General features: G+C 32.3%; 2 protein-coding genes and 1 pseudogene across 2 annotated transcripts; all 3 read right to left on the bottom strand.

Moving 5' to 3' along the window:
- Positions 1-594: 594 nt before the first annotated feature.
- Positions 595-1,271, bottom strand: LOC129904476 (zinc finger protein ZAT11-like). The gene has a single exon (XM_055980044.1). It carries the CDS (start codon positions 1,201-1,203, stop codon positions 691-693), a length of 513 nt encoding a protein of 170 aa, XP_055836019.1. The 5' UTR covers positions 1,204-1,271; the 3' UTR covers positions 595-690.
- A 3,859-nt stretch (positions 1,272-5,130) lies between these two features.
- LOC129903756 (zinc finger protein ZAT11-like) lies at positions 5,131-7,984 on the bottom strand (annotated as a pseudogene).
- Positions 7,985-14,997: 7,013 nt separating this feature from the next.
- Positions 14,998-15,790, bottom strand: LOC129904477 (zinc finger protein ZAT11-like). Its single transcript, XM_055980045.1, has one exon. It carries the CDS (start codon positions 15,613-15,615, stop codon positions 15,103-15,105), a length of 513 nt encoding a protein of 170 aa, XP_055836020.1. The 5' UTR covers positions 15,616-15,790; the 3' UTR covers positions 14,998-15,102.
- Positions 15,791-23,999: the final 8,209 nt, after the last annotated feature.

Genomic DNA, 23,999 nt, shown 5'->3' on the forward strand with positions numbered 1-23,999 from the left:
CTATTTCCATACTTATTATACAACTTTGAAGAGTTCTCCAAACCTTTTTTCTTCAAAATGATAATTTCTTCTTTACGCCATAGAATTCGAACTCGATCCCTAACCCTTACCCTAATAACTATGAGACAAGTAGTAATCGGAAGCAGTACATGAGTTTCGAAGATGTTGGAGGTTCTTTTTCTTGAAAATTTCGACCGCTTCCTTCAAATATAAGGGGCAGCTAGATGCACTTATAAGTTTCCGCTATGTGCAACATCTTATAGTACGCAACCTTCAAATTAATATGTTAAAAGAGAAGTATAATAGTTCACTTTTTTTTTGACATGTTCTAATAGTGCAAAACATTGTGTTAGAGAAATCTCTTTTAGTTTGATTAATTTTATGCTCTTTTTCATAGTATAGCTTATTGTAACCATCTATCTCTTATACAATTGGATAAATAGTCAAAAATAAACTTAGATTTGCATAGAACATTCAAATTGGTTGATTTCAAAAATCGTCAACGTTGGAACTTTTTTTTTTCCATTGCCAAGAAACTTACGGTTATATATTGCAATATAAAGTTTTATATAAACTGGATGAATTAATTAAGAAAAATACACAAGAAAAATGAATGAATAACCCTAAAAGAATTAACAAATCAACTACAGCTTCTTCTATTCTTACAAGAATATCAAATGATCAATGAATTTAAATAAAAATTCTCAAAACAGGAGATGCAATTGGTGCCGTCGGCCATAACTTGAAATCAACATTATCATGATCACGAGGGGTTAAGTTTAAATCCAAACAAAAAATCCTCTTGCTGCTATTTGACTTCTTCAACACTGGTATTACCATGGACGTTTTATTAATTTCATCGCGGTGACGTCTCATGTGTCCACCTAATGCTTGACCCAAAGAAAACTCCACACCACAAATAGAGCATTTATGCATCTTGTTCTTTTTGTTGGTCTGAACAAGAAACTCTCCGAGTAATTTTGGCCGTTTATTATGACTTGCACGGTGTCCACCTAGGGCTTGAAAAGACGGGAAGCGTTTATTGCAAGTCTTACATTCAAAATCATTAATATGATGATGATCTGATGATGGTGAAGTGGTGTTGTTGTGGTTGAAATGAGACAAAAGCATTAAGGCGCAGTTAGCCATGGCTTCTGCTTCCACTTGCCTATCATCTTCTCTGCTTCTTTTTACGGAAATCATATTATTGATATAATCAAGAATGAAGATACAAAAGATGTTTTTGAGCTTTGAAATGAAGAATATGATACATTTGGGTTGCGCTTTGCTTCAAATATATATAAAGGAAGGAAACAAGACAAGGTTGGCGTGTTTTTGAAAAACACGTGCATCACATTATTCTTTATTAATTAGGACAGTATTTAATTAGTAAGAATTAATGTTGTTTGACTTTAGCTTAAGTGAGTCAAAGAAATACTAAAGATAGTGGAAAAGGAATCAATTGTTTTGAAGTGAGGACGCGTTAGTCAATCGTGTGAATAGGGAATAATTCAGGTCATTTCGTGCGAGCGGAAAAGTTATGTTGGTTTCTTTGAGCTTTCTAGATCACATCCAAGTAGGGCCGGATGTTTGGACTGTTCGATTTCGATATAAAAATTTTGATTTGAATAAAAATAAGTGTAAAAGTACATTTAAATTATATATTTTTTGAGTTTCATACTAACTATTAAAAATGTGTGTTTCATACATAAATTATCACCTATTAGTTTGAGAAACACACGGTATATGTAATATATTCTCTCTACTCTCTCTATTTTTAAAAAAAATCTTGCCACAGGACATTTCACATGGATATATTCCACCTTGAAGAAAATTAGATAAACTATTAATATTAGTTAAAAATTAAAGATGAAAGTATTTCTATCCAAAAAAGGAAATTACTTTTAAAAAAAGAAAATTATATTTTTAAAATAAAATTTAAAATATTTTGCTCATTCACTCCTCCCCCTCCCCCCCTCCCCGTCCTTTTATATTAGCAATGGCTTTGGCCATAACATATAGTTCATGTCTCAAGCTTACCTTTTTTAAATTTCTATTATAAAATATTTTTAAAAAATTCATACTCCATCCCCTCTGTCCACTCCTTTCTAAAAATGTTATTATTTTTATTTTTTTTAAAAAATAAAATTATATCCACCCGTTCTAACCCTCCGCTTTTAATTTATATTTATTTTTTAAAAAAAATCTCGTTTTGTGTTAAATATGTACATACATTTTTTAGAGAAATATTTTTTCATATTTGCGTACCGAATATAACAGAAATAAAAATTTTATTTTAAGAAAAGTCTTGGAGAAAGTAAAAAATATTTTTCTAAAATCATATGTATATATCTAACACAAAACGAGAAAAAAATTGAAAGCGGAAGGTTAGGTAGGGCGGGGTAGATTTTTTTTTTTTTTTAAATAAAAATATTTAAATTATTATTTGAAAGGGGGGGGGGGAGAGGAAGTAAGAATTTTTTTTCAAACTTTTATAAAAGAAATTTAATAAATAAAAATAAAACTAAAATTGGCTTGGGGGGGGGGGTGAGTATGGTGAGAGAAAGTGGTGGAGTGAGGTAACAAAAATATTTTATATTTTATAATATTTTTGGGTGGGATATAGTAATACTTTAATCTTAATTTTAACTAATTCTAATAATTTATTTAATTTTTGTTAAGATGAAATATTTTATTCATGTGGAGTTTAATGTGATAAAAAAAATTAAATAAAAGAGAGATGTGCGTTTCTCAAACTAATAAGTGATAGTATAAGTATGAAACTCACACTCTCCATAGTTAGGTATGAAATTCAAAAAATGAGATAACTCAGATATGTTTTTGACACTTATCTCATTTGAATATTTGAATTTTGGATAAAAGAAATTAAAACTAAACCTAATTTAAATGAATTTAGATTAATTGGTTTGGATATTTTAAACTTTAAATTTTGACTTTTAAGTTTTTAAGGCAAACCATAACAATTAACATCTCAATTCACCTAATAGTTTTACTTCTTAAAATGTATAACTCCCAACCGTTAAGAAGGATTGATGTCACATCTTTGACACTCATCAATCAGCTAAAAGGCGACGGTTGCGAAGCAAGGGGTGAGGTAGCACTTGCAGCCTGACTTGAACTCATAATAGAATATAAATAAGCAATCGTCGAGATTGAGTAAGGATTCAAATGGATCAATAAATCACTCAAAAGCGGCTCAAACATGTTAGTGGCCTAAATTCAAAAAATGAATTGGAGGCCTAAATTTTCTGAGAAAAATTAATAATTTTTCAAAGTCTATTCTTTTAGATTTTTAAGATGCAATTATTTTGAGATGCCAAGCTATGTGTTTCTTTTTATATGATTTTTCCACTTTTTTAATAACAAATACTTTCCTTTATTTTAATTTATTTATCTAATTTTAGTTTGATATTAAATTTTAAATCTAAAAAAATAAATAATTCTATTATTGCCCAAAAAAATAAGGCTCCTTAAATTTAGAGGCCTAATATATATGCATTATTTTTGTGTAATAAAGGGCTGCGGAAAACACATACTAGCCTGTTGAACCGGATAAATTGTGACTTTTCAACTAAGTACTGTTTTTGGTGATGAAAGCAGTGACTTGGAACACACAAGTTGGGACCAAAAAACCAATTAGCATGCTGGTTGAGTGCTAATTCTTTAATTACCACTAATTAACTAACGGCAAGAGTGTAATATTTTTTTAGGTTGGTGACGGTGACGAACACAATAATATTTGTTATAGTGTATTTATACTTTTTCAGTATATGATGTACGATTTATATCATAATAAAAGGAAATGACAGTTTGATGCACAAAATAAAAGCAATATATGCCATAGAGTTAATTAAAAGAGAAGTATTGAGAGTAACTTTATGTTACCAATATTCATTGTTTATTGTAAATTACACTATATGGACCAAAAAATTTCAATATTTTTTTTAAAAAAATATTATTGAATAAGATGATAGCGAATATGATATATATTAATAAATAATTTTCTAGGGAGAATGACTTGGGAATTTATATGGAAATATGGAATTGAATACACATTCTTTCAGATCGATTATGTGTAGAGAGAGACTATTATCGAGGAAATTAAGTCTGGTGTCCCTCAAAGTATTCGATTTTGAATTTTTGTCCATGCTTAACAAAAAAATTTAAAAATGATCTTAATTTGAAAAAAATCAGAAACGATTTTTGCCACCAAGCGTAAATTTTAATTGTAATGTGGAATATAAGTTAGTTTTGTATATGGGATATGAGTTTGAGACATTTCAATAAGTTAGGAAAATTGAAGTTAATGTTCCCTCGCCTCTCTTCCGGTCTCCCCTCTCTCATATCTTTCTCACCTCTCTACCGGTCTCCCTTCTCTCCTACTCTCTATTGCCTCTTTCCTCTCTCACTCATCTCTTTCCCATTTGCCTCCTCTGAGTCCTCTCTCCTTTTCTCTATCGTCTTTTCCATCTCTCACTCATCTCTTTCCTGTTTAAGTCCCACCCCCTTCCCTCCCCTACTTTCTTTGTATTTTATGTATTTTCATCTCTTTATATTTTTTTTTCCTTTCTCTCTCTTTGTCGTATTTTTGTATTTTGCTTGTATATATATTTTAGGGGAATTTTTCGGCTATCACTGTATTTTAATATTTTTTTGTTGATTGTACAATATGTATTTTTATTATTTGATCTTGTATACACTCTTGTTTTTCACCCTTGTATTAATGTGTTCTGCTACCAAAAAGAAAAAGTGAATGCTTAACTTATCGTAACTGTATCCCCAACTGCACGACCCCCTTTCAGATTTATTTATTAATTTTTTTTAAAAATAAGCCTTGTGTGACTAGTAGAATTTTTTAAAAATTACTAGTCGTTGATAACCACACTATTTAGCAAAACCTATCAAAACGAAAATCCAAAAGGGCAATGCCAAATTAGCAAAATTCATAGGTAATTATGTCATGTCAAACCTTGAAAATTATAATAACTGAACTTACAATTTATTGCAATAAAATTATAAACTCGATAACATAAGAAAAATATACAGTAAATGAATGAACTCCTCTACAGCTTCTCCTAATCCTACTAGAATATCAAATGAGCAACGAACTTAAATAAAAATTCTCAAAACAGGAGATGCAATTGGTGCCATCGGCCATAACTTGAAATCAACATTATTATCACGAGGGGTTAAATTTAAATCCAAACAAAAAATCCTCTTGCTGCTATCTGACTTCTTTAACATTGGTATTATCGTCGATGTTATATTAATTTCATCACGTGACCACCTAATCCTTGACCCAAAGAAAACTGCACACCACAAATAGAGCATTTATGCATCTTTTTCTTTTTATTGGTTTGAACAAGAAACTCTCCGAGTAATTTTGGTCATTTATTACTTTATTATGACTTGCACGGTAATCACCTACGGCTTGAAAAAAAGGAAAGCGCTTATTGCAAGTCTTGCATTCAAAATCATTAATGTGATGATGATCTGATAATGAAGAAGTATGTTGTTGTTGAAATGAGACAAAATTAAAGCATTAAGGCACAGTTAGCCATGGCTTCTGCCACCACTTGCCTATCCTCGATCTGCTTCTTTTCAAGGCACTCATATTTAATTGATGCAATTAATAAGGATTAAATGAAGATACAAGATGTTTTTGAAACTTTTAAAAGAAATATGTTAAACTTAGAAGTAAAGACTATGATACACTTGATGATTTGTTCCACTTGCGCTTCGCATATATATATATATATATATATATATATGTATATATGTTTGAGAAATGCTGGGGCTGTAACGATCCGAACCTTCGTTAGTTAGGCGGGACAAAAATTTTGTGAACTAAATTGATTCGGACCAATACCATCCCACCATGGCGGCAAGGATCCCGCCACATTAATAATATCAAAACATCAGTTATCTAAGAAATCATAGCATTTGTTGAAGGAACTTGCCAAGTACATGAGGGGCAAGATCAAGATGATATGCCGACATTAGAAAGCATATTTGACGCTTTTAACTATGAATAAATGTGAATTTATAAACAATTGTGTTATTTAATGATTTTATATCTTTTGTACATCAAATCAACCCAAAGCAAAAATAGAGTTAAGTGTATGCTGAGAGGAAAATCTGACAGTATGCGTGACGGGTCGTCACTTGACGGACGAACCGCCAGCCTTGTCGTCAGCTTGAAACAAAAGCTTATGTCTTTAAAGGCCACGCAACAGTCAACTTGACGGCCCTTCAGACCGTCAGAGCTAGCATCATTGGAGACCAAAGTGCACTGTCTACTAGGTCATTGTAATAGTGTTTTACTATTTTTAAACAATATAATTGGTGTAATCATAACTAAAAGTCATAAACAATTAAATTTGTAGTTACTTTCTATTTTTAATTTGTCTGATTCATTTCAATTTGAATCAATCATGTTTTAGTATTGACTTTATAAGATTGTCTTCACTTTTTTGAGATTTCTTCTTAGACATTTAAAGCTCAAACTAATTAGATTATCAAATAATTAAATCTAAAAAGACATTGTCTTACCATTTAATGTATTCTAAAGGTAACAATCACAATACTATTGATGATTTAAACCTATTTCTTTAATTAAAAATATTACACAAGTAAAAATGATACTCCGGCATATTCAATCAAGTAAAGTCTTAATTTTATTTTTAAATACTTCTAGAATAATTTTGATAGTTTTTGTAACAATTAACTCAATTAAAAAACTTTTCAAAACTATAATCAATACGGAAAATTTAAACATTTACAGTGTTATATAACGTACAACAGTTTTTATATATGTATATTCATATCTTACAAAATATTACAAGAATTATTAAATTATAATGCACTTACCATGTATAAAAAATATTATAAACTAAGTTCGAAGAGTATGGAAAAAATTGTTTCGCAAGAATGTAAAATAATATTCTGTACTATGAAACCTAAAACACTTACATCCTAGAGTGCATGCTTAGACTTGTAATTAACATCCCAAATACTTGCACTTTGTGACATGCCTCATTTGAAATATATGAAGTTAAGGCATCAAAATCAAGATAGTAGTACCTACCACCAAGTCATCTCTAAAATAGATTGGCTTCTTTTACTTAGTTACTGAACGTTTCTAAATACAAGTGGAAATTTTTTCTTCACATGAACAAAAATGGAAGGAAGAGGATGAAGACTTATTCATGACACTAACTCAATAATCAAAAAAGAAAAAAGTGTTTTGGAAAGAGGGATAGCAGAAAGAAGAAGAAAAATGATGGAGATAGTTAAAGATATCCATTTCTTTATGTTTGGATTGAATAGAAACTGATGAAGAACGAAGTTTGAACTCATTTGTTTTCTCATTCAACTAAAAAAGTGGGTCCAATAGAAATTACATTCTTTTACGTTATTTTCCTTGTAAATCATAATCATGAAATGACAATTCTGATGCTTTGCGTTCCTATATGTTCTCCCTCTCAAATATATATATGTGGTGTAGATCTATACTCATGGAATTCAAAAAAAATCCTAAGTAGAATAAATCTCTTGGAGATGGAGTTCAAATGTTTAAAGAAAGACATGGCCACGAAAGTTCTCTCATATGATGGCAAATGCGCTTAAGCGATACAACCATATAGACAAGCTGAAAATTAAATGGCAATTCCATTGGCAATCCAGTGGAAATCAAGAAGGACATTATCGATTTATATAGGAACTTATAAAAGAAAAATGAAAATTAGAGGACACCCTTCAAAAGAAATTACACTTATAGAAGGAAAACGAATGTGTTAACACCATTGCTAGAGGAGGACATGGAAAACATTATAAAAATGAGCAAGAATCATTAAGTAACAGTAGAGGGTAAGAAAGCTTGACACACACAAACCTGATCTTCAAGGATTATTTCTCCAAAACCTGCTCCAATATATCCTTTCAAAGTCCTCTTGACATTCATGGTGTTACCATATCCATTATCTCCATCCCCAATTACTGATATGGACACTGCTTATGTGATCTCTCGACCTTGAGCCACCATCTCTCTGTAAGAAATTAGTCCTGCATCTGGCAGTCCTAATTGTGTGACAGATATTTCAAAATCTACAGATGTTTTTCAGATATTAGCTAAGGAAAGAACATATGAGAAGTATTCGGCAAACTCACTATAACTTCATTCTTAGTTAATTCAGAAGAACAAAAATCTAATACATTGAAAGTTCTAATACAACACTTTACTTAAGTGCCTAGAGTCTCTAGAGACTCGGCACACCTCAACGCCTCCATAAGTTCCACCAACATCGGAAGGGTTTGGACTTAACTAACAACATTAAATGGAGCCATAAACCAGGTAATATGCAGGCTAAAGAGCTTAGAAATTCTTTTTGTTCCAGAATTACTTTATAGCAGAGAGTCTTGCCTTTGGCTTATTTCATGGTTGTTATCATGATGGATAACTCACAAATTATGACTTAATAGTGAATGATTGTACATATTAATGTAACTATATAATGTTATAAATGAGTGTAATTATAGAGGTTTGTTGTAGTAATCATAGAGAATAAACATAGTGATATAATAGCAGATTTAGAGGGATTTAAATGGCATATTTAGAGGGATAGAATAGCTGATTTTTAGGGATAGAAATGACAGATCTTTAGGGAAATGTATTGTGTATACTCTCTATATAAAGGAAAGACTCTCACTTTGAGAGGATTCAGCAGAAAATTGACATGATATTAGAGCCTTCTCTTGGGTGTCTTGTTTCATAGAGTCCATCTGTAGTTTCTTTCAATTTTTTTTTTTGAAAATCTTGGTGTGAAAGGACCGAAAGTCCGAATGTTACTTGTTACTACATCGTGGTGGTTAGATGTATTCCGTATCCTAGGTATGGAAAGGTGCGGGAGTAAGAAGTAGAGTGGTCGATATGGGGATGAAGTGACTAGGTTATGCCTTGTAAGGAAAGTTTAATTCAGGGTGGTTAGTGTAGCCTTGCTATGGTATACTATGTGGTCAAAGGCCAGACTGTTGTAGTGGAAACTTGTATGAGTGTAGTAACTGGGTTAGACGAATTTGGGGTAATATATAGTCAGAAACTTCTCTAGGTGTAATAGAAGGGCTAGGCCTTGATTTGTATTAGAGTTGGCAGCGGACCAAATAGAAGGTTGATATCATGATACATACTAGTGGGGATCTAGGCAAGTAGGGTGGTCAGAGTTTGTGTATAAGGGTTTGCTTAGGGTATCTGTTTTAGCATGCTCTTCTTCTGGTTGATTTCTTTATATTATGTGATGGGTATCGAGTTGACCGATGACGCCTACCATTACGTGTTGCTTGTAATGATACTACTCTTGCTATGCCACTTGACATAGTTTGACTGTAGGGTCAGTGATGTTCCATAGGTAAAGACGAAGATGATTCTCTAACAGGTTCTACTCTTCCTTTCTTATGGTGGAAGTTGTGTCTTAATTTCCTTATAAGTTGTATTCTTAGAAGCTCTTATATCTATTTAGACTAATATTTTTGGTGGAACTAGAATGCTTCTTATAATTAACCTTAGAGTTTTAAATTAATATATGGTGATTCTAAACTTCCGCAAGTTATAACCGTTTTGAGGATCGAGGGTTCTCCTACTTAGGTCAAAGTAGATGTCCGCACGACCCGATGGATTGAGTCGTGACAACGTGATAGTTTTATTTATTAATTAGGATAGTATTTAAAAATGTTATTTTGACTATGTTTGTTGGTTAAGTGAGTCAAGGAAATACAGTTAGTTAGCTACTTTCCTCGTTTCAATATATCTAATTTACTTTTCTTTTTCGTAAATCTCCTTTTGACAATTTTTAATTTCAATTTTGTCTATGATAATATTTCAAGTTTTTTGATGCGAGCGGGGAAGAAGAAGAAAAGTCAAACGATTATTGTTTTTTCCTCTCTAGTGTTGGCTTTCATTGAGGTTTCTAGAACACTTCCAAGACCTTTCATTAGGTTGACAATTAACCTTTTCTAGTCTCGATTTAAAAGGGACAGGACATCGTTTTCCTTCTCCGTCTCCTTTCCTTGTGGGGCAGGGGTTTTGGGGGGCGGAGGAGGCAGATTTGGGGAGGAGATATAGTGTGATTCGAATTTGTATTCAATAAAACATAAGAAATTGATTTCATTGAATTAATAGTGTGTTTTTAAGAAATTATTTTCTTCAAGTATATGAGGTTATTAGATATATCCTTTCAGAATAGAATGATTTAATTCAACAGAATAATAGTACCTCAAATTCCCCTAAAGGTCAAACTCACTCAATGATTGCAAATCACACTTGAGTTTTTAAGAAAGAAGAGTAGAAAATTTAGAAAGTTCGTCGTTGAAAAATGAGAGAAAACTCTTCTATTAGCCAACAAATTGTTAGATGTTTGCCTTGACTTTCCTAACATAATTGGGTTTTTCTTTTCCTAAAAGGAAAACACATGATTTTCATATTTAGCTAGTCCCTTTTTTTGTAGGAAAACAAATTATGACTTTAGAAATAGAGGTTCATTCCTTCTAACTTGGTAGCATTCAAAATGTAGTCTTATGAGCTTTGAGAGTTTTGTGTGTGTATAAGGGGAGGGGGAGAGTTTGTGAGACACAAGTGTTACATTAACACTTATACTGTGAACCTCTTTGAATTGTGTAGATGGAGATGATATGTAGTAGTAATTCAATTGAATTGTGTGAGGTTATTTCTCTCGATATTTTGTACTCTCATATTTATAGTAGATTGTTAATCTCTTCTTGTGGATGTAGGTCGATTGATCGAACCATGTTAAATGTTTGTATCTTTTGATATATTTCTCCTTTGTCTTCTTACTCATGGTCTTTCGAGGTTTGCTTTTCTAGCTTCCGCATGACACCTGATTATTTTGATCCTAACAATAATTATCATCATCACCATTAATAGTCACAAATATATATAATCCATTACCAGCAATACCATTACCATCGAAATTGGCGTGAAGGGTATGTTTTAATATGTCTTTGGAATGAAGTGTGTTGTGAAATGGGGGATTGGAGCACAAACTCTAAGCTCACTGTTTTCACATATCCCGCCAGAGAGGCCCCGCCAGAGAGAAACTGCTAGAGAGGGACGGGTCCCGCCAGAGTGGGGCAGTCGCGACTTAAGTCGTGAAAAACTCTAGAAATGGTCTTTTTCTACAAAATCAATTTCTAAAACTTCAAGGGGCGACCTAGGGAGAATTCTATCAATTTTCCACGAATTTTCACGCTTAAGGTAAGAATTTTACTCCCTAAATTCACAATTTGATTCCTAGAACCTAGAAGGTATGGTTGGTAATAATTGGGGGAGAGTTTGAACTGAAAACTAATGTGGAAAATAGCCCTATAATGAGGTTAGGATCATGGATTTGTCCTAGGGTGAGAATTGTATTATATTTCATGATAGTTAGGCCATTGCGTTGATCCTTTGTACGTATTTATTATTTTCTAGACCAAGAACGAGAAGAACGAACCCGAAAAGGGAAGGCTCTTACATTGTAAGGGTGTTGAAACTTGAAATTGAGGTAGGTAATGGTCTAGTTTACCGTATATGTCTCATATACTTGTTAAATTGCTTTATTATATGCATGTGTGTATATGAATAGGAAAACATGCTAGATTTTGTGTGAAATGATCACTTGTTGGCCTATTTTGTGATGAACCTGTTTTTGGTGATATAAATACTGTAAATACTAAATGTATTTGTGATTGTGGTATGCTTGGATCTGGTGTCACGTTCTGACATATATTGGATCAGATATATCATTCTGACACAAAATTAATTATTTGTAGGTCCCTTGAAAGAACCCTTGTGTGAAATTATAGCATGTGGAGGATATTGAGTTGTGATATTGCTGAACATAGTTGAACTTGAGATTAGTTGACTTATTTTATATATGTATATGCCTATTGTGTTGAATTTGCTTGTCTATGATCCGCTTACTGGCTAACCACGTGATCTTACCAGTACATCATTGTTTTGTGTACTGATACTTACAGGGCATATTCAACCGGCTGTAAAGAGACCTCGTTTAGAAGAGTAAAAGCTTATTCTGAGTCCAAGAGTGAGCTATTCTTTCATGCTGCCGTGGACTTCCTCATTAGTCTCATTCCTTCTTTCGGGACTTAGACGTTTAGACTTTGTTTAGTATTTTGACTTCTTTTTGGAAGTGTTCCCTTTTCTTACATTCACAGTTGTTAGAGTTGTGGTACAGACGACTTTTAGTTCCTAGGATGTATTTATTTTTGCATATTTTAGGTTGAAAACTAGGCGTTTTCTGAGTTTATGGGAACTCAACATTTATTCTTGATTTAAACCTGCTTCCGCATCTTTAAGATTGTATATACTTTGTGATTATTGTTGTTGGAATGTTTAGGATGGTTCTCCCACCGTAGAGTTAGAGTGGGTGTTTGTCATGGCGGGTCGGGATTGTGACAAATAAAGTGCTGGCCAGTAAAGAACTCTCATGTTCAGAAGATGCATATTGTGGAGATGAGGATGCTGAGATGGATATGTGGACATACTAGGTGTGATAAGATTAAGAATGAGGTTATTCGGGAGAAGGTAGGAGTGGCATCTGTGGCAGACAAGATAAGAGAAGCAAGACTGCGATGGTTTGGGCATGTACATAGGAGGAGTGTCGATGCCCCAGTTAGAAGGTGCGAGCGGTTGGAGTTGGAGGGTATGGGGAGGGACAGGGGTAGATCAAAAAAGCATTGGAGAGAGGTGATTAGACAAGATATGGCGCGACTCCATATCACCGAGGACATGACCTTAGATAGAATTAAGTGGAGGTTGCAGATTAGGGTAGAAAGGTAGTTGGGATAGAATAGTATCTTGCCGTGTGTCGGTTTAGGGGGGTCATAGGTCTAGGCGTGCCTTTATAGTTGTGTTGTTATTGCCTTTGATTATCACATTACTTTGCTATCGTTATTGTTCTTATTTTGTAAAATTTGCATCGCTTTTTTTGTCATTATGCTATATATATATATATATATTGTTTGTTTTTCTCTCTTACTTGGGACTGTGACTTTTGAGGCAGGGTCTTTCGGAAACAACCTCTCTATCTCCATGAGATAGTGGTAAGGTATGCGTACATCCTATCCTCCACAGACCCCATTTGTCGATTTCACTAGGTATGTTGTTGTTGTACAAATAACTAAAATATGCACATTCAGATGTTGAAAAATAATCAGTCTTAATCATTCAGTATTCAGATGTTGAAAAATAACCAATTCTAATCATTCAGTATTCAAATGTTGAAAAATAATCAGTTTTAATCATTTAGTATTCAAATGTTGAAAAACAAACTATTTTAATCATCAATATTCAAATTTTAAAAAAATTTCTTAATCATTTAAATGTGCATTCAAATCAGATGTCTTAATTTTATCAAAATAAATGAGGGCTTTTCCGTCGATGCTTAAAGATCACCTAAAGATGGTGATGATGCAATGACTTGCTATATTCTGTTTAATTCCAAGCCTTCCCTGACATCAACAAGTGAAAATCAGCTGAACTCGATCTGTTTAAATTACCATGGACTTGCCAATGCGTAGGGTCGTTACTTTTCTTCTTTTATTTTGGAATTTTTTTTAATATCTCCTTACAAATTGACATTAATTATACAGAAAAGGGTCAAATATACCTCTGTATTATTGAAAATAGTTTAAATATATCCTCGTTATACTTTCGGGCTAAATATACCCTTCATGTTATACTTTCGGTTCAAATATACCCATCTCACAATACTTTGGTACAAATTTGTCCTTAATTTTAATAGAAGAACACTTGAAAAACTCAAAATTAAATAACTCATTCTCAATTTTAAATATAACCCTAAATCTTCATTTGTTTTTTTTCTCAAAAGTTATTTATTTTTAAAAAATAAAAAGGTGAGATGTGTCACTTCAGTTAAAAAAAATTAAGTTCAATGGGAGTTTACATTTTTCGATTATCATGACAGTTTGATTACTAGTTAGGCTGATTATATTATAATTTACATATGCTGTTTAATCAATATTTTGAATAACATTTGATAATTTTTGACATGATAGCAGTGTATTCCTTGGATAAAGATTAATATAGCTACATTAATAAGAGTTGTGAGTACATTTTTTAAAACTTTGCAGCATTTTCTGTCTTATCATTTTGTAAGAAAAAAATGACTCAAATTAGTACTTAGAAATTTCATGTATTAATACTTAAAATTATGCAACACATTCTGTATTGTCATTTTTAAGGGAAAAAACCTCAAATTAGTACTTAAAATTTTTATTTATTCCTAAAAAAATCAGATATTTAAAATTGGGAATGAGTTATTTAATTTTGGGCTTTTCAAATATTCTTCCATTAAAATAAAGGGTAAATTTGTACCAAAGTATAATGAGAGGGGTATATTTGAACCGAAAGTATAACATGAGGGGTATTTTAGCCCGAAAGTATAACAAATGGTATATTTAGCCCGAAAATATAACAAAGGGTATATTTAAACTATTTCTAATAGTATAGATGTATATTTGACCCTTTTCTGTTAATTATAATAACGATTTTCTTTGTAATTTTTAAATATTTTCGTTTCATATTACTTGTTCCATGTTCACTTGACACATACTTGAAAAAATGTTTATTTTGTTAAATTAATTTTATTAATTATGCTTTTGAAACTTAAATTTGCTATTAAGCCTACTTTATGTAGTTATTTAATGATAAGAGTAAAACTAAAGAAAAATATTATAAATCTCTTTTGATTTGCTGAAATGAACGGTAAAACTAATAATAATAATAATAATATATTTTTAGCATAAAGATCAAGTAATATGAAACAGAATGAATATTTAAGACCAACAACTTATAGCCATACATATATCATGGATTCTTTAAAATTACAAATTCCTACAAATTTCCAACTAAATTTTGTGCTTAGTTAGATTATATCATGTAAATTAAAACGAGGAAAAAAGTATATAGCTTATGAAGTAAAAAAATCAACAAACTAATTAAGGATTATATACAACAAAAATAAATGCAAAATATCTGAAATGACCTAATTAAATAAAAATTCTCAAAACAGGAGATGCAATTGGTGTTGTTGACCATAACTTGAAATCATCAACATTATCATGTTCACGAGGGGTTAAGTTTAAGTCCGAACAAAAAATCCTCTTTTTGCTATTTGACTTCTTCAATACTGATATCATCGTCGACTTTTTATTAATTTCATCGCGATGACGCCTCATATGTCCGCCTAATGCTTGACCCAAAGAAAATTCCATATCACAAATAGAGCATTTATGCATCTTATTCTTTTTGTTGGTTTGAACAACAAACTCTCCGAGTAATCTTGGTTGTTTCTTATGACTTGCACAATGTCCGCCTAGTGCTTGAAAAGATGGAAAGTGTTTATTACAAGTTTTACATTCAAAATCATTAATATGATGATGATCTGTTGATGTATAAGTATTGTTCTTGTTGAAACGAGACAAAAGCATCAAGGCGCAATTAGCCAAGGCCTCTGCTTCAATTTGCATATCATCTTCTCTGCTTCTTTTCATGGATGTCATAATTAAAGAATGAAGATAGTTTTTGTATTATCAAATTTAGAACTTTGAAAGAAAGGTTTTGAAGTTATAAGTTGAAGAATATTATACACTTTGGTTGGTGTTGCTTCACATATGTATATATAAGGTTTCAGCTTATAAGCTTGTGTCTTGACTCTTTTGTGTTTACCTGAATTTTTCTTGTTGGTTAAGTGGGTCAAAGCAAATGTGTATTCTGAGAAGATGGTCATATAATGTAGGCTTCTTTCTAGAACATTTCCATATCTATGGTTGACGAAATAAGGGGCTGTAAAAAATACACGTGCATATGTAGCATCCTAAAAAGGACAATGTGCTTTTTTAAGACTAAGTTTATGTTATTCTGTGTGATATTTTTTTAAAATTTGTATTAAAAAGATAATTTTATCTTATTATAATTAAAAATAATTTAATTTTTACTTATAATGAAATGATTGTTTTAGATTAAAGTTTCAAATTATTTTTTAAAAAAATATTATCGTATTAAATTAAATAGTGTTATATAAAATATGACGAAGTAGCTTCTTGGTTGGTGAGGGTGATGAGAGCAGTGACTTGGTAGACAAGTTGGAAGCGAAAAAACAAAGCAACATGGTTTAGTGCTACTAGTATTACTTGCTCAAATCGTTTTGGAGGAGTCAAGATTCATGAAGGAAAATGACAGACTATATACAGCTAACATAAATTGTGAATGGAGTCAAATTTTGCTTGGTAGTTGGATATATGATGCAACAAATTTTTTATTTTTATTTAGTTAAATGTCACAATTACATTTAATATTTTTTTTAATTGAGTTTTATGTCTAAATTATTGAGAATATGAAAAAATATACTTAAACTATCACTTAGTAGTTTGAGAAACACAATTCAACGTTGATTGAACCAAATGTGTGTATACGCTTCTGGCTTTGAATTTTTGTCCACATAATTAGTTTTTTGCTGACACGTCTTTTTATTATTTTTATATTTTTTAATTGATTTTTAAAATTCTAAACTTTCCCCTTATTCATCATTTTTCAACCATGTTTCTTCATTTCTTCGCTTCTATTGCATATTTTCAACCTTCTCCTCCTCCTTCTTTTTCTATATTTATCAACACCATTCTCCATTTTATCCTTCATTTTTTTCCTTTTATATGCTAATTTGATTTGTCCTTTATTTTTATTCTTAACTTTTTGCCATGGTGGAGTTGTTTTCCACGTAGAAATTCATGTGACAATTTTTTTAAAGGCGGAATACATAAGCGGCCCCTTTAAGTTGCACGTTATTTCTTACAAGCACCTCAACATAGCCTTGTTCCTATTGAGCTCCCAAATTCATAAAAAAATGTGTCAATTAAACACACCCGGCTAACCTGGCACTCAATGTGAGCCTGTATTTGTAGCGTGATAACACTCACCTCCTACGTGGAAATTAAATGAATTAAAACACAACACATATTTTCCCCCTATTTTTAATTTACACATCATCTGAGTTAATGAAAATCCCATTTTTATTTTTAATTTCTCATCAGAAAGCTCTTCGACTCTTCTTCCATTTTCAAACTTACGAAGAAACCCTAGAGAGATCAGGTGAATTGGTTAGGTAAAGGAGCAATTGAGAAAGAAATTTCAATGTCGTAGTGTCTTTAGCTGATTTGAGGAATAAATTTCTACAAGTTCAGTCAAAAATAACGATTTGCTCAAATACAATGTTAAGTTGTGTCTATGAAGTCTTCATTTCAGCATTGAACCCACATTGACAGAGTACAAATAAAAATGAAGAAGATGAATTCGACATTGATGAGGAGCTTTAATGACAAAAAATTGAAGAGAAACAAAAGAAGAGAAGATAATTGTTTTAGCTTCAATGGCAGAACATTGAAGAAGAAGAATAAGAAATTAAAAAAGGGGGTTAAAATTAGGTCTAAATATATAAAAGGGGGGAGAGATATTACTGTTACTTTTTCTACATCAACAAAAATTTGAGTTTCAACGCACTATTTATATGTGAAGCTCATGTTGAGTTCTAGGTCAGCCGAGTGTGTTTAATTGACACACTTTTTTTTATCAATTCAAGAGTTCAATAAGAACAAGACTATGTTGAGGTGCCTATAAGGAATAACCAGGTAACTTAAAGGGACTACTTATGTATTCCATTTTTTTAAAAACGAATGTGTAATACACACTAATCACAACTCGAGGTGTGTTTCTCAATCTCTTCACATCTTTGCTGCTCTAATGCCTCATGTTATTGTGATTAAGGAGATTGAGATGCACTTCTCAAATTTTATCTGAGGGTAAAAGGATGAAAAAAACAAATACGACCGGTCCTCATGGGAGAATATGTGTTATCCAAAAAAGAAAGGGAACCTTTGCTTCAAGAGCCAACATGATATTTGTCTTGCTTTTTCCAGTAAAAGATGGTGGAGACTCAGAACAAAGAAATTTCTTTGATTAGATTTTTTGAAAGCTAAATATTGCCAAAGAAGTAATCTTATGTTCAAGATCGTCAGTCTTAAAGATTCCAGTAGTTGGAGGGAGCTTCTATTCACGAGGGAAAAGGTTAAAAATATATTTGATGGAAATTCAATTCAGGCGATTGCTCTTTATGGTGGGATGATTGAAAATATCTCTATATTCTTTAATAAACTGTAACGATACGAACCACTGTTATTTAGAAGGGACAAAAATTTTGGGAACTAAGTTGACCTGGGCTTGTACCATTCCGCCATAGAGGGAATAACCATGACATAGCGGCATCACCATGACAGAATGGGACTTGCCATAGCGGGATCAACTGGACAAAATTAAAAGATGTGAATTCTTATTTTCTCCTTCATCCCTTAAGTGCCAAAATAGACGAGGTTCACCCTAGAAACCCTCAAAAAGCTGCTCTGGGCTTGGAGATAAGGGAGGAAGGGAATTTTAGCGCAAGAAAGGCTACAACCTACAGATTTCAGGCTTGTCTCCATTGTTTCTTCTTTCGAAAATCAGGGATCCTGATATAATCCTTATACAACTGCTTGGTGCTTAAATAGACTTAATTTTCTTAATTGAGTAGTTGTAAACCTGTTCCCAACGCATATTATATCATAGATTGACGAAAGATTTCATCTTTAGGCCTTCGAACACAGAGTTTGAATGACTAAATGATTATTATTGTTGTTTATGGTAGGAAGGTATGATGTGGGTCATGATTTCTATAACTACTGGTAGTGTTCCAGTCTTTGAATGTCAATCTTGATCATAATCCATGTTGAGAGGGTTGTTGACTCTTAAGAGATTTATTGTAGGAAAATAGATGGGTCATAATGAGATCTTTAAATTTGTGGGTTATGGGCTATTGGTGTACATAGAGGAATAGGCTTACATATATAATTGTGTGTGTTCATATTGATTATTCCCTATGAATTATTTGAGTAATATATATCATGAAATAAATAGTGGATGTAAATGACTCTGTGTTGATAAATCTCATGCCATGAACCTATTTGACTACCTTACTATCTAGATGTTTGAATGATTCAATTGATAGAGTTACAATGTTCTATTCATGCCTAATGATGACAATGTTGAAGGTAATGTCCCTACTCTTGACTTGAACTGATTTGCTTATTCTTGAGTTGGAATAGTTGATTATCTAGATTGCTTGATTTGGTTGATTTGATTGAGTCTCGATTTTTATTCATACCTCGAGTCCATCTCTGCTTGATCTTCATTCGAGGATGAATGATCCCAAGGGGGAAATAATGTAACATCCCAATTTTTTTTGCCAAAATTCGAACCATTCTTCATATGCGTATAGACTCGAACTGAATGACTTTTAATCGTATAAATGAGTTAGGATCAATTCCTAAGTATTTGATGTCTATCGGTTAAGTTTTTGTATGAGTTCGTATAACGGTCAAATTCAAATGACCATATCTCCTAGAATATAATGAATTAGGTGGCCTAATATCTATTAAATTAAAGTTCTTTGAGTCTTCTTTCCAACATCACCAAGATTGTATCTTTTGAAGTTCAGAGTAAAAAATTATGTCCAGTTAACCAGAGAGATGCGCGCCACGTCCGCGACGTAGACTTGGCCAATTTTTGTTTCAACTTGAAATTTCTGCAAAAATTGAACTATGGGAGAACAAGTCCGCGATGCGGACCTATTCTAACTTAGTTCAAATTCTGCCAGTTTTTATATTTTTGGGAGGGACTTTTTGGTCTTTTCCCCATCTTTCCCAAAGCTTAACTCTAGCCGTTTTGGGACAAAAAATCAGTTCCCTCATAATATCCAAAGAGTTTTCCTCTCCTTCACCTTAGGATATTTGAGAGAAGAGACTAGGAAGGAGAAGAAGAGTTAGGATTCAAGATCTTCAAGCCATGTCCTTGGTTTTTGGTGAGATAATCTTCATTCCAGGTATGTAAGGCTACTCACAGCATTAGATTGATTTCATCCACGTGTCCTACATTTACATTAATTCGAGTTGAGTTGAGTTTTGAGGTTCCATGAGTTATCTATAATTTCTATTGAGTTTTTTTTGTATATAAATTAATATGTATTAATGATGTGCTTGAGTTGAGTTTTGTTGAGAGTATTGATTCATGTATTCATTCACATGAATCCAAGATGAGATTTTATTTTTGTCATAATTTGTCTTGAGGTTGAGATTGATGGTTTTCATATAAATATTGCTTTCAAAGTGAGATGATGCATATTTTAATGAGTTTGATGAAATTAAACGTAGAGTTAAATGAGAATTTTGGAGCAAGATATTTGATGATGATGTAAATGATGTTTAGTTTTAAAAAGGTAAAATGATTGATGAAGAGGTAATGTTGACGATGATGTCTTGAGATGGAGTGGATTGGAGTCTAATGTGATTATATGATATAAATTATATAATTTGATTTGATTGGAGTCTTATGAGGATTTTGAGTATAAATGATTGTTTGATAAGGAGTTTTAAAAAAATAATTTGCGAATGTTTTTGCATAAATTATTTATGCACTATTTTGAGTTTAAAGAATGATTATTTTCATCTTTGATTTAGAAAGTGTTTAAGCATGATTTGAGTTTGAGAAATCTCTTAATTATTATTTTGATCATGAGTATTTTGAATATAAATGAGTTGAGCATTTTTACATTAAAACATCTATTTTGAGTTGAGTTTGAAAATTATGTTTTAAATGCATCTAATATTTACTGCATTTATTGAGTTGAGATTGTATCAAATTTAAAAAGAAGAGTTTGATGATAATGATTGTTGACTTGGAGTCCTGATAAGTCATGAATGAGTCTTGAAAGGATTGCCTAATTGAATGAAGTGATGATTGAAATTGATTGAGTTTTGAAAGAAGGTCCAATGAGACCAGATTGATTGAGTTTTGAAAAGAGTCCAATGAGACTAAATGAGTTGATTTGAACTAAGTCCAAAAGAGACTAAATGAGTATTTTGAGTATTTTACTCATGAGTCTTGGGAGGAGTATTGAGCACCGAATTGGGTAAGAGTATAGTCCATACTCAAATCTCATGAACTACGTACCCAATATAGGAAGGGATTGGACCGTTAAAGTCGGATGTTTTCCTAATTCATTATCCTAAAATAATAGGACTTGATTGATTGATGGATCCATGATTGGTTGATTCATTCTTACCCTAGAAAAGTATTGAATGGACGTGACAACAACGTCGATTTGTTGTACATCACTGGCTCATAGGTGATGTTTGTCGGTTAGATAAACTCCCCAATTGAGTGGATTGTGCTTGATATGATTGGTTTGATTAAGATTGTAGATGATTGAATCGATTTGTAAAACATTTCTAAATTCTGATTTGCATATCTATTGAGTTGATTCCTTTGACTTTATTGTTAAGTGGATTGTATATGATTGGATTGGATCGAATTGTAAATGATTTGATTGAATTGGATTGTATATGATTGGATTGGATGGTATGTGATTGGATTGTATACGATTGAATTGGATTGGATCGAATTGTATATGATTGGATTGGATTGGGTCAAATTGTATATGACTGGATTGGATTGAATTATATATGACAGGATTAGATCGGATTGTATATGATTGGATTGAATTGAATTGTAAATGATTTGGTTGAATTGGATTGTATATGATTAGATTGGATTGTATATGATTGGTCTGTGTCTAAACTGTGTTCTTACTTTAGACTTATGATACCTTGATTGAGTTTCTCTTATCTTTCTGACTTGAGATATTTGATCCGATATTATTCTATCTTGACGCATGTTTCATTCTTCCACATTACATAGTCGTATATTCCACGTTCTGATGTCCATTTGGACCTGCATAGTTTTAATGATGTAGAGACAGGTTTACGAGATCATCAATAGGCGCACCGTTGAGAATCTGTTCACACTCATCTTATTAGTGAGTCCTTCCCAACATTCGGAGGATAACACTTATGTTATTCTTGCATTGAGTTTAGTCTTTTCATTTTGATTTGAGGTAGCCATGAACCTGTCATTGACACCAATTAGATAGTAGTGATAGATGCTTCATAAACTAGATAGTGATGAGTCGATTGAGTATTTTACTTTATTGAATTATTCTTGTCAGACTATTTAACAACATAGATTGGAGTTCGATTTATTGGCTCATGACCTTTCTTCCTTGAGCCCACTTAATTACCTCTTTATTTTAAGTCTTCCGCTGATTGAATGAATGAACGGATGTGTGATCAGGTCAAGTGGTTCGCTTGGTAGTTAATAATGGTTTCTGAGTGCCAGTCACGTCTAGGGTACCCTCTCGGGATGTGACATGTTCTTATTAACTACATTGATAGTATTGCGTATATGTATGTGAATATGGAAAGATGGAATAAAACCAATGAATGACAGTTGTGAGCAATTGCATGCAATGAACTTGTTAGTTGATTGTGCAAGCGCGTAAACTATTCATTGTTGATTATGATTGTGATTGTTGGATCAAGTACCATGCAGTACATATTGAATTGGGTACCACGTTGGTATATATTGGATCGAATATCACCTAGGTACATATTGGATCGGGGTCACACCGACACATATTGAATTAGGAGCCACACTGGTACATATTGGATTGGGTGTCACACCGATATATATTAAATCAGGTACTAAGCTGATACATATTTGGATCGGGTATCATGCTGACATACTAACTATTGAATTGGGTGTCACATCGATACACTAACAGTTTAAGTGTGGATTCTATAAGAGGACCAAATATGTGTTATTGTTCCTTGAGGGAATCAATTGATTGTTGTAACTGTAATTAATCATGCCTATTATGTAAATTAATTCAACTTAAGGACTAGAAGTCTGAGTGGTGCTATAATATGATATGATTGTGTATCCTGATTATATAAGTGATAGAGGAACCGAGATAATTATAATTGAGCATGTCCATCCCGTGTAATAATTGACATGAAAGGACTGAAGGTCTAAATGTTATTGTCACGACCCTAACCTGTCATGATTGACACCCACTCTAACTCTCCGGTGGGTAAACTATTCTAACAGCTCAATAATAAAAATTGAAATATGTACACAATCTTAGATATGCGAAAGCAAGATATAAACTAGAATAATGACTAAGTCCCTATAAATTCAGCAAAAAAAGATCAAATATTAAAAAGTGCGGAAACACCCTAAGAAACTGAAAGTCATCCGTACCAAAACTCTAACAATGTCTAAAAGGAAAGGGAGACACTCCCACAAGAAAATATAATAATAAAACAGTGACTAAAGTCTTAGTCCTGAAAAAAGGGACTAGAACATGGAAGAGTCCATGGCAGCTGGAAACAAACAGCTCACCCTTGAACTCGAACAAGCTTAATCTTCTAACCGAGGTCTCTCCGCAGTCGGCTGAATATGCTCTGTACTCAATAAAAAGGCAGCACAAAAGTAGTATTAGTACACAAAAATAATGGTGTATTGGTAGGATCACGTGGTTAGCCAGTAAGCGGATCATAGATAAGTAAATTACACAATAAGCATATACATATACAAAATAAATCAACAACATCTTAATATCACAACTCAATATCTTTCATATGCTATAATTTCACACAAGGGTCCTCTCAAGGGACCTACAAACAATCAATTATGTCGGAACATGACACTCGATTCAAGTATGTGTCGAAACGTGACACCTGATCCAAATACATGTCGAAACGTGACATTTGATCCAAATTATGTGTTGGAACGTGACACCCGATCCCAACATATCACAATTATAAGAACATTCAATGTTTATAATATTTGTACCACCAAAAATAGGTTCATCATAATAACAGGCGAGTAGGTGATCATTTGACACATAATCTAGCATGTTTCCTTATTTATATATATACACATGCATATTATGAAGTAATTTAAC

Source organism: Solanum dulcamara, chromosome 9, assembly GCF_947179165.1.
Source record: "Solanum dulcamara chromosome 9, daSolDulc1.2, whole genome shotgun sequence".
NCBI classification, from domain to species: domain Eukaryota; kingdom Viridiplantae; phylum Streptophyta; class Magnoliopsida; order Solanales; family Solanaceae; genus Solanum; species Solanum dulcamara.

Bases quoted from the DNA above. Each gene is read 5' to 3' on its own strand.
- LOC129904477 (XM_055980045.1), bottom strand. From the start codon at position 15,615: ATGACATCCATGAAAAGAAGCAGAGAAGATGATATGCAAATTGAAGCA.
- LOC129904476 (XM_055980044.1), bottom strand. From the start codon at position 1,203: ATGATTTCCGTAAAAAGAAGCAGAGAAGATGATAGGCAAGTGGAAGCA.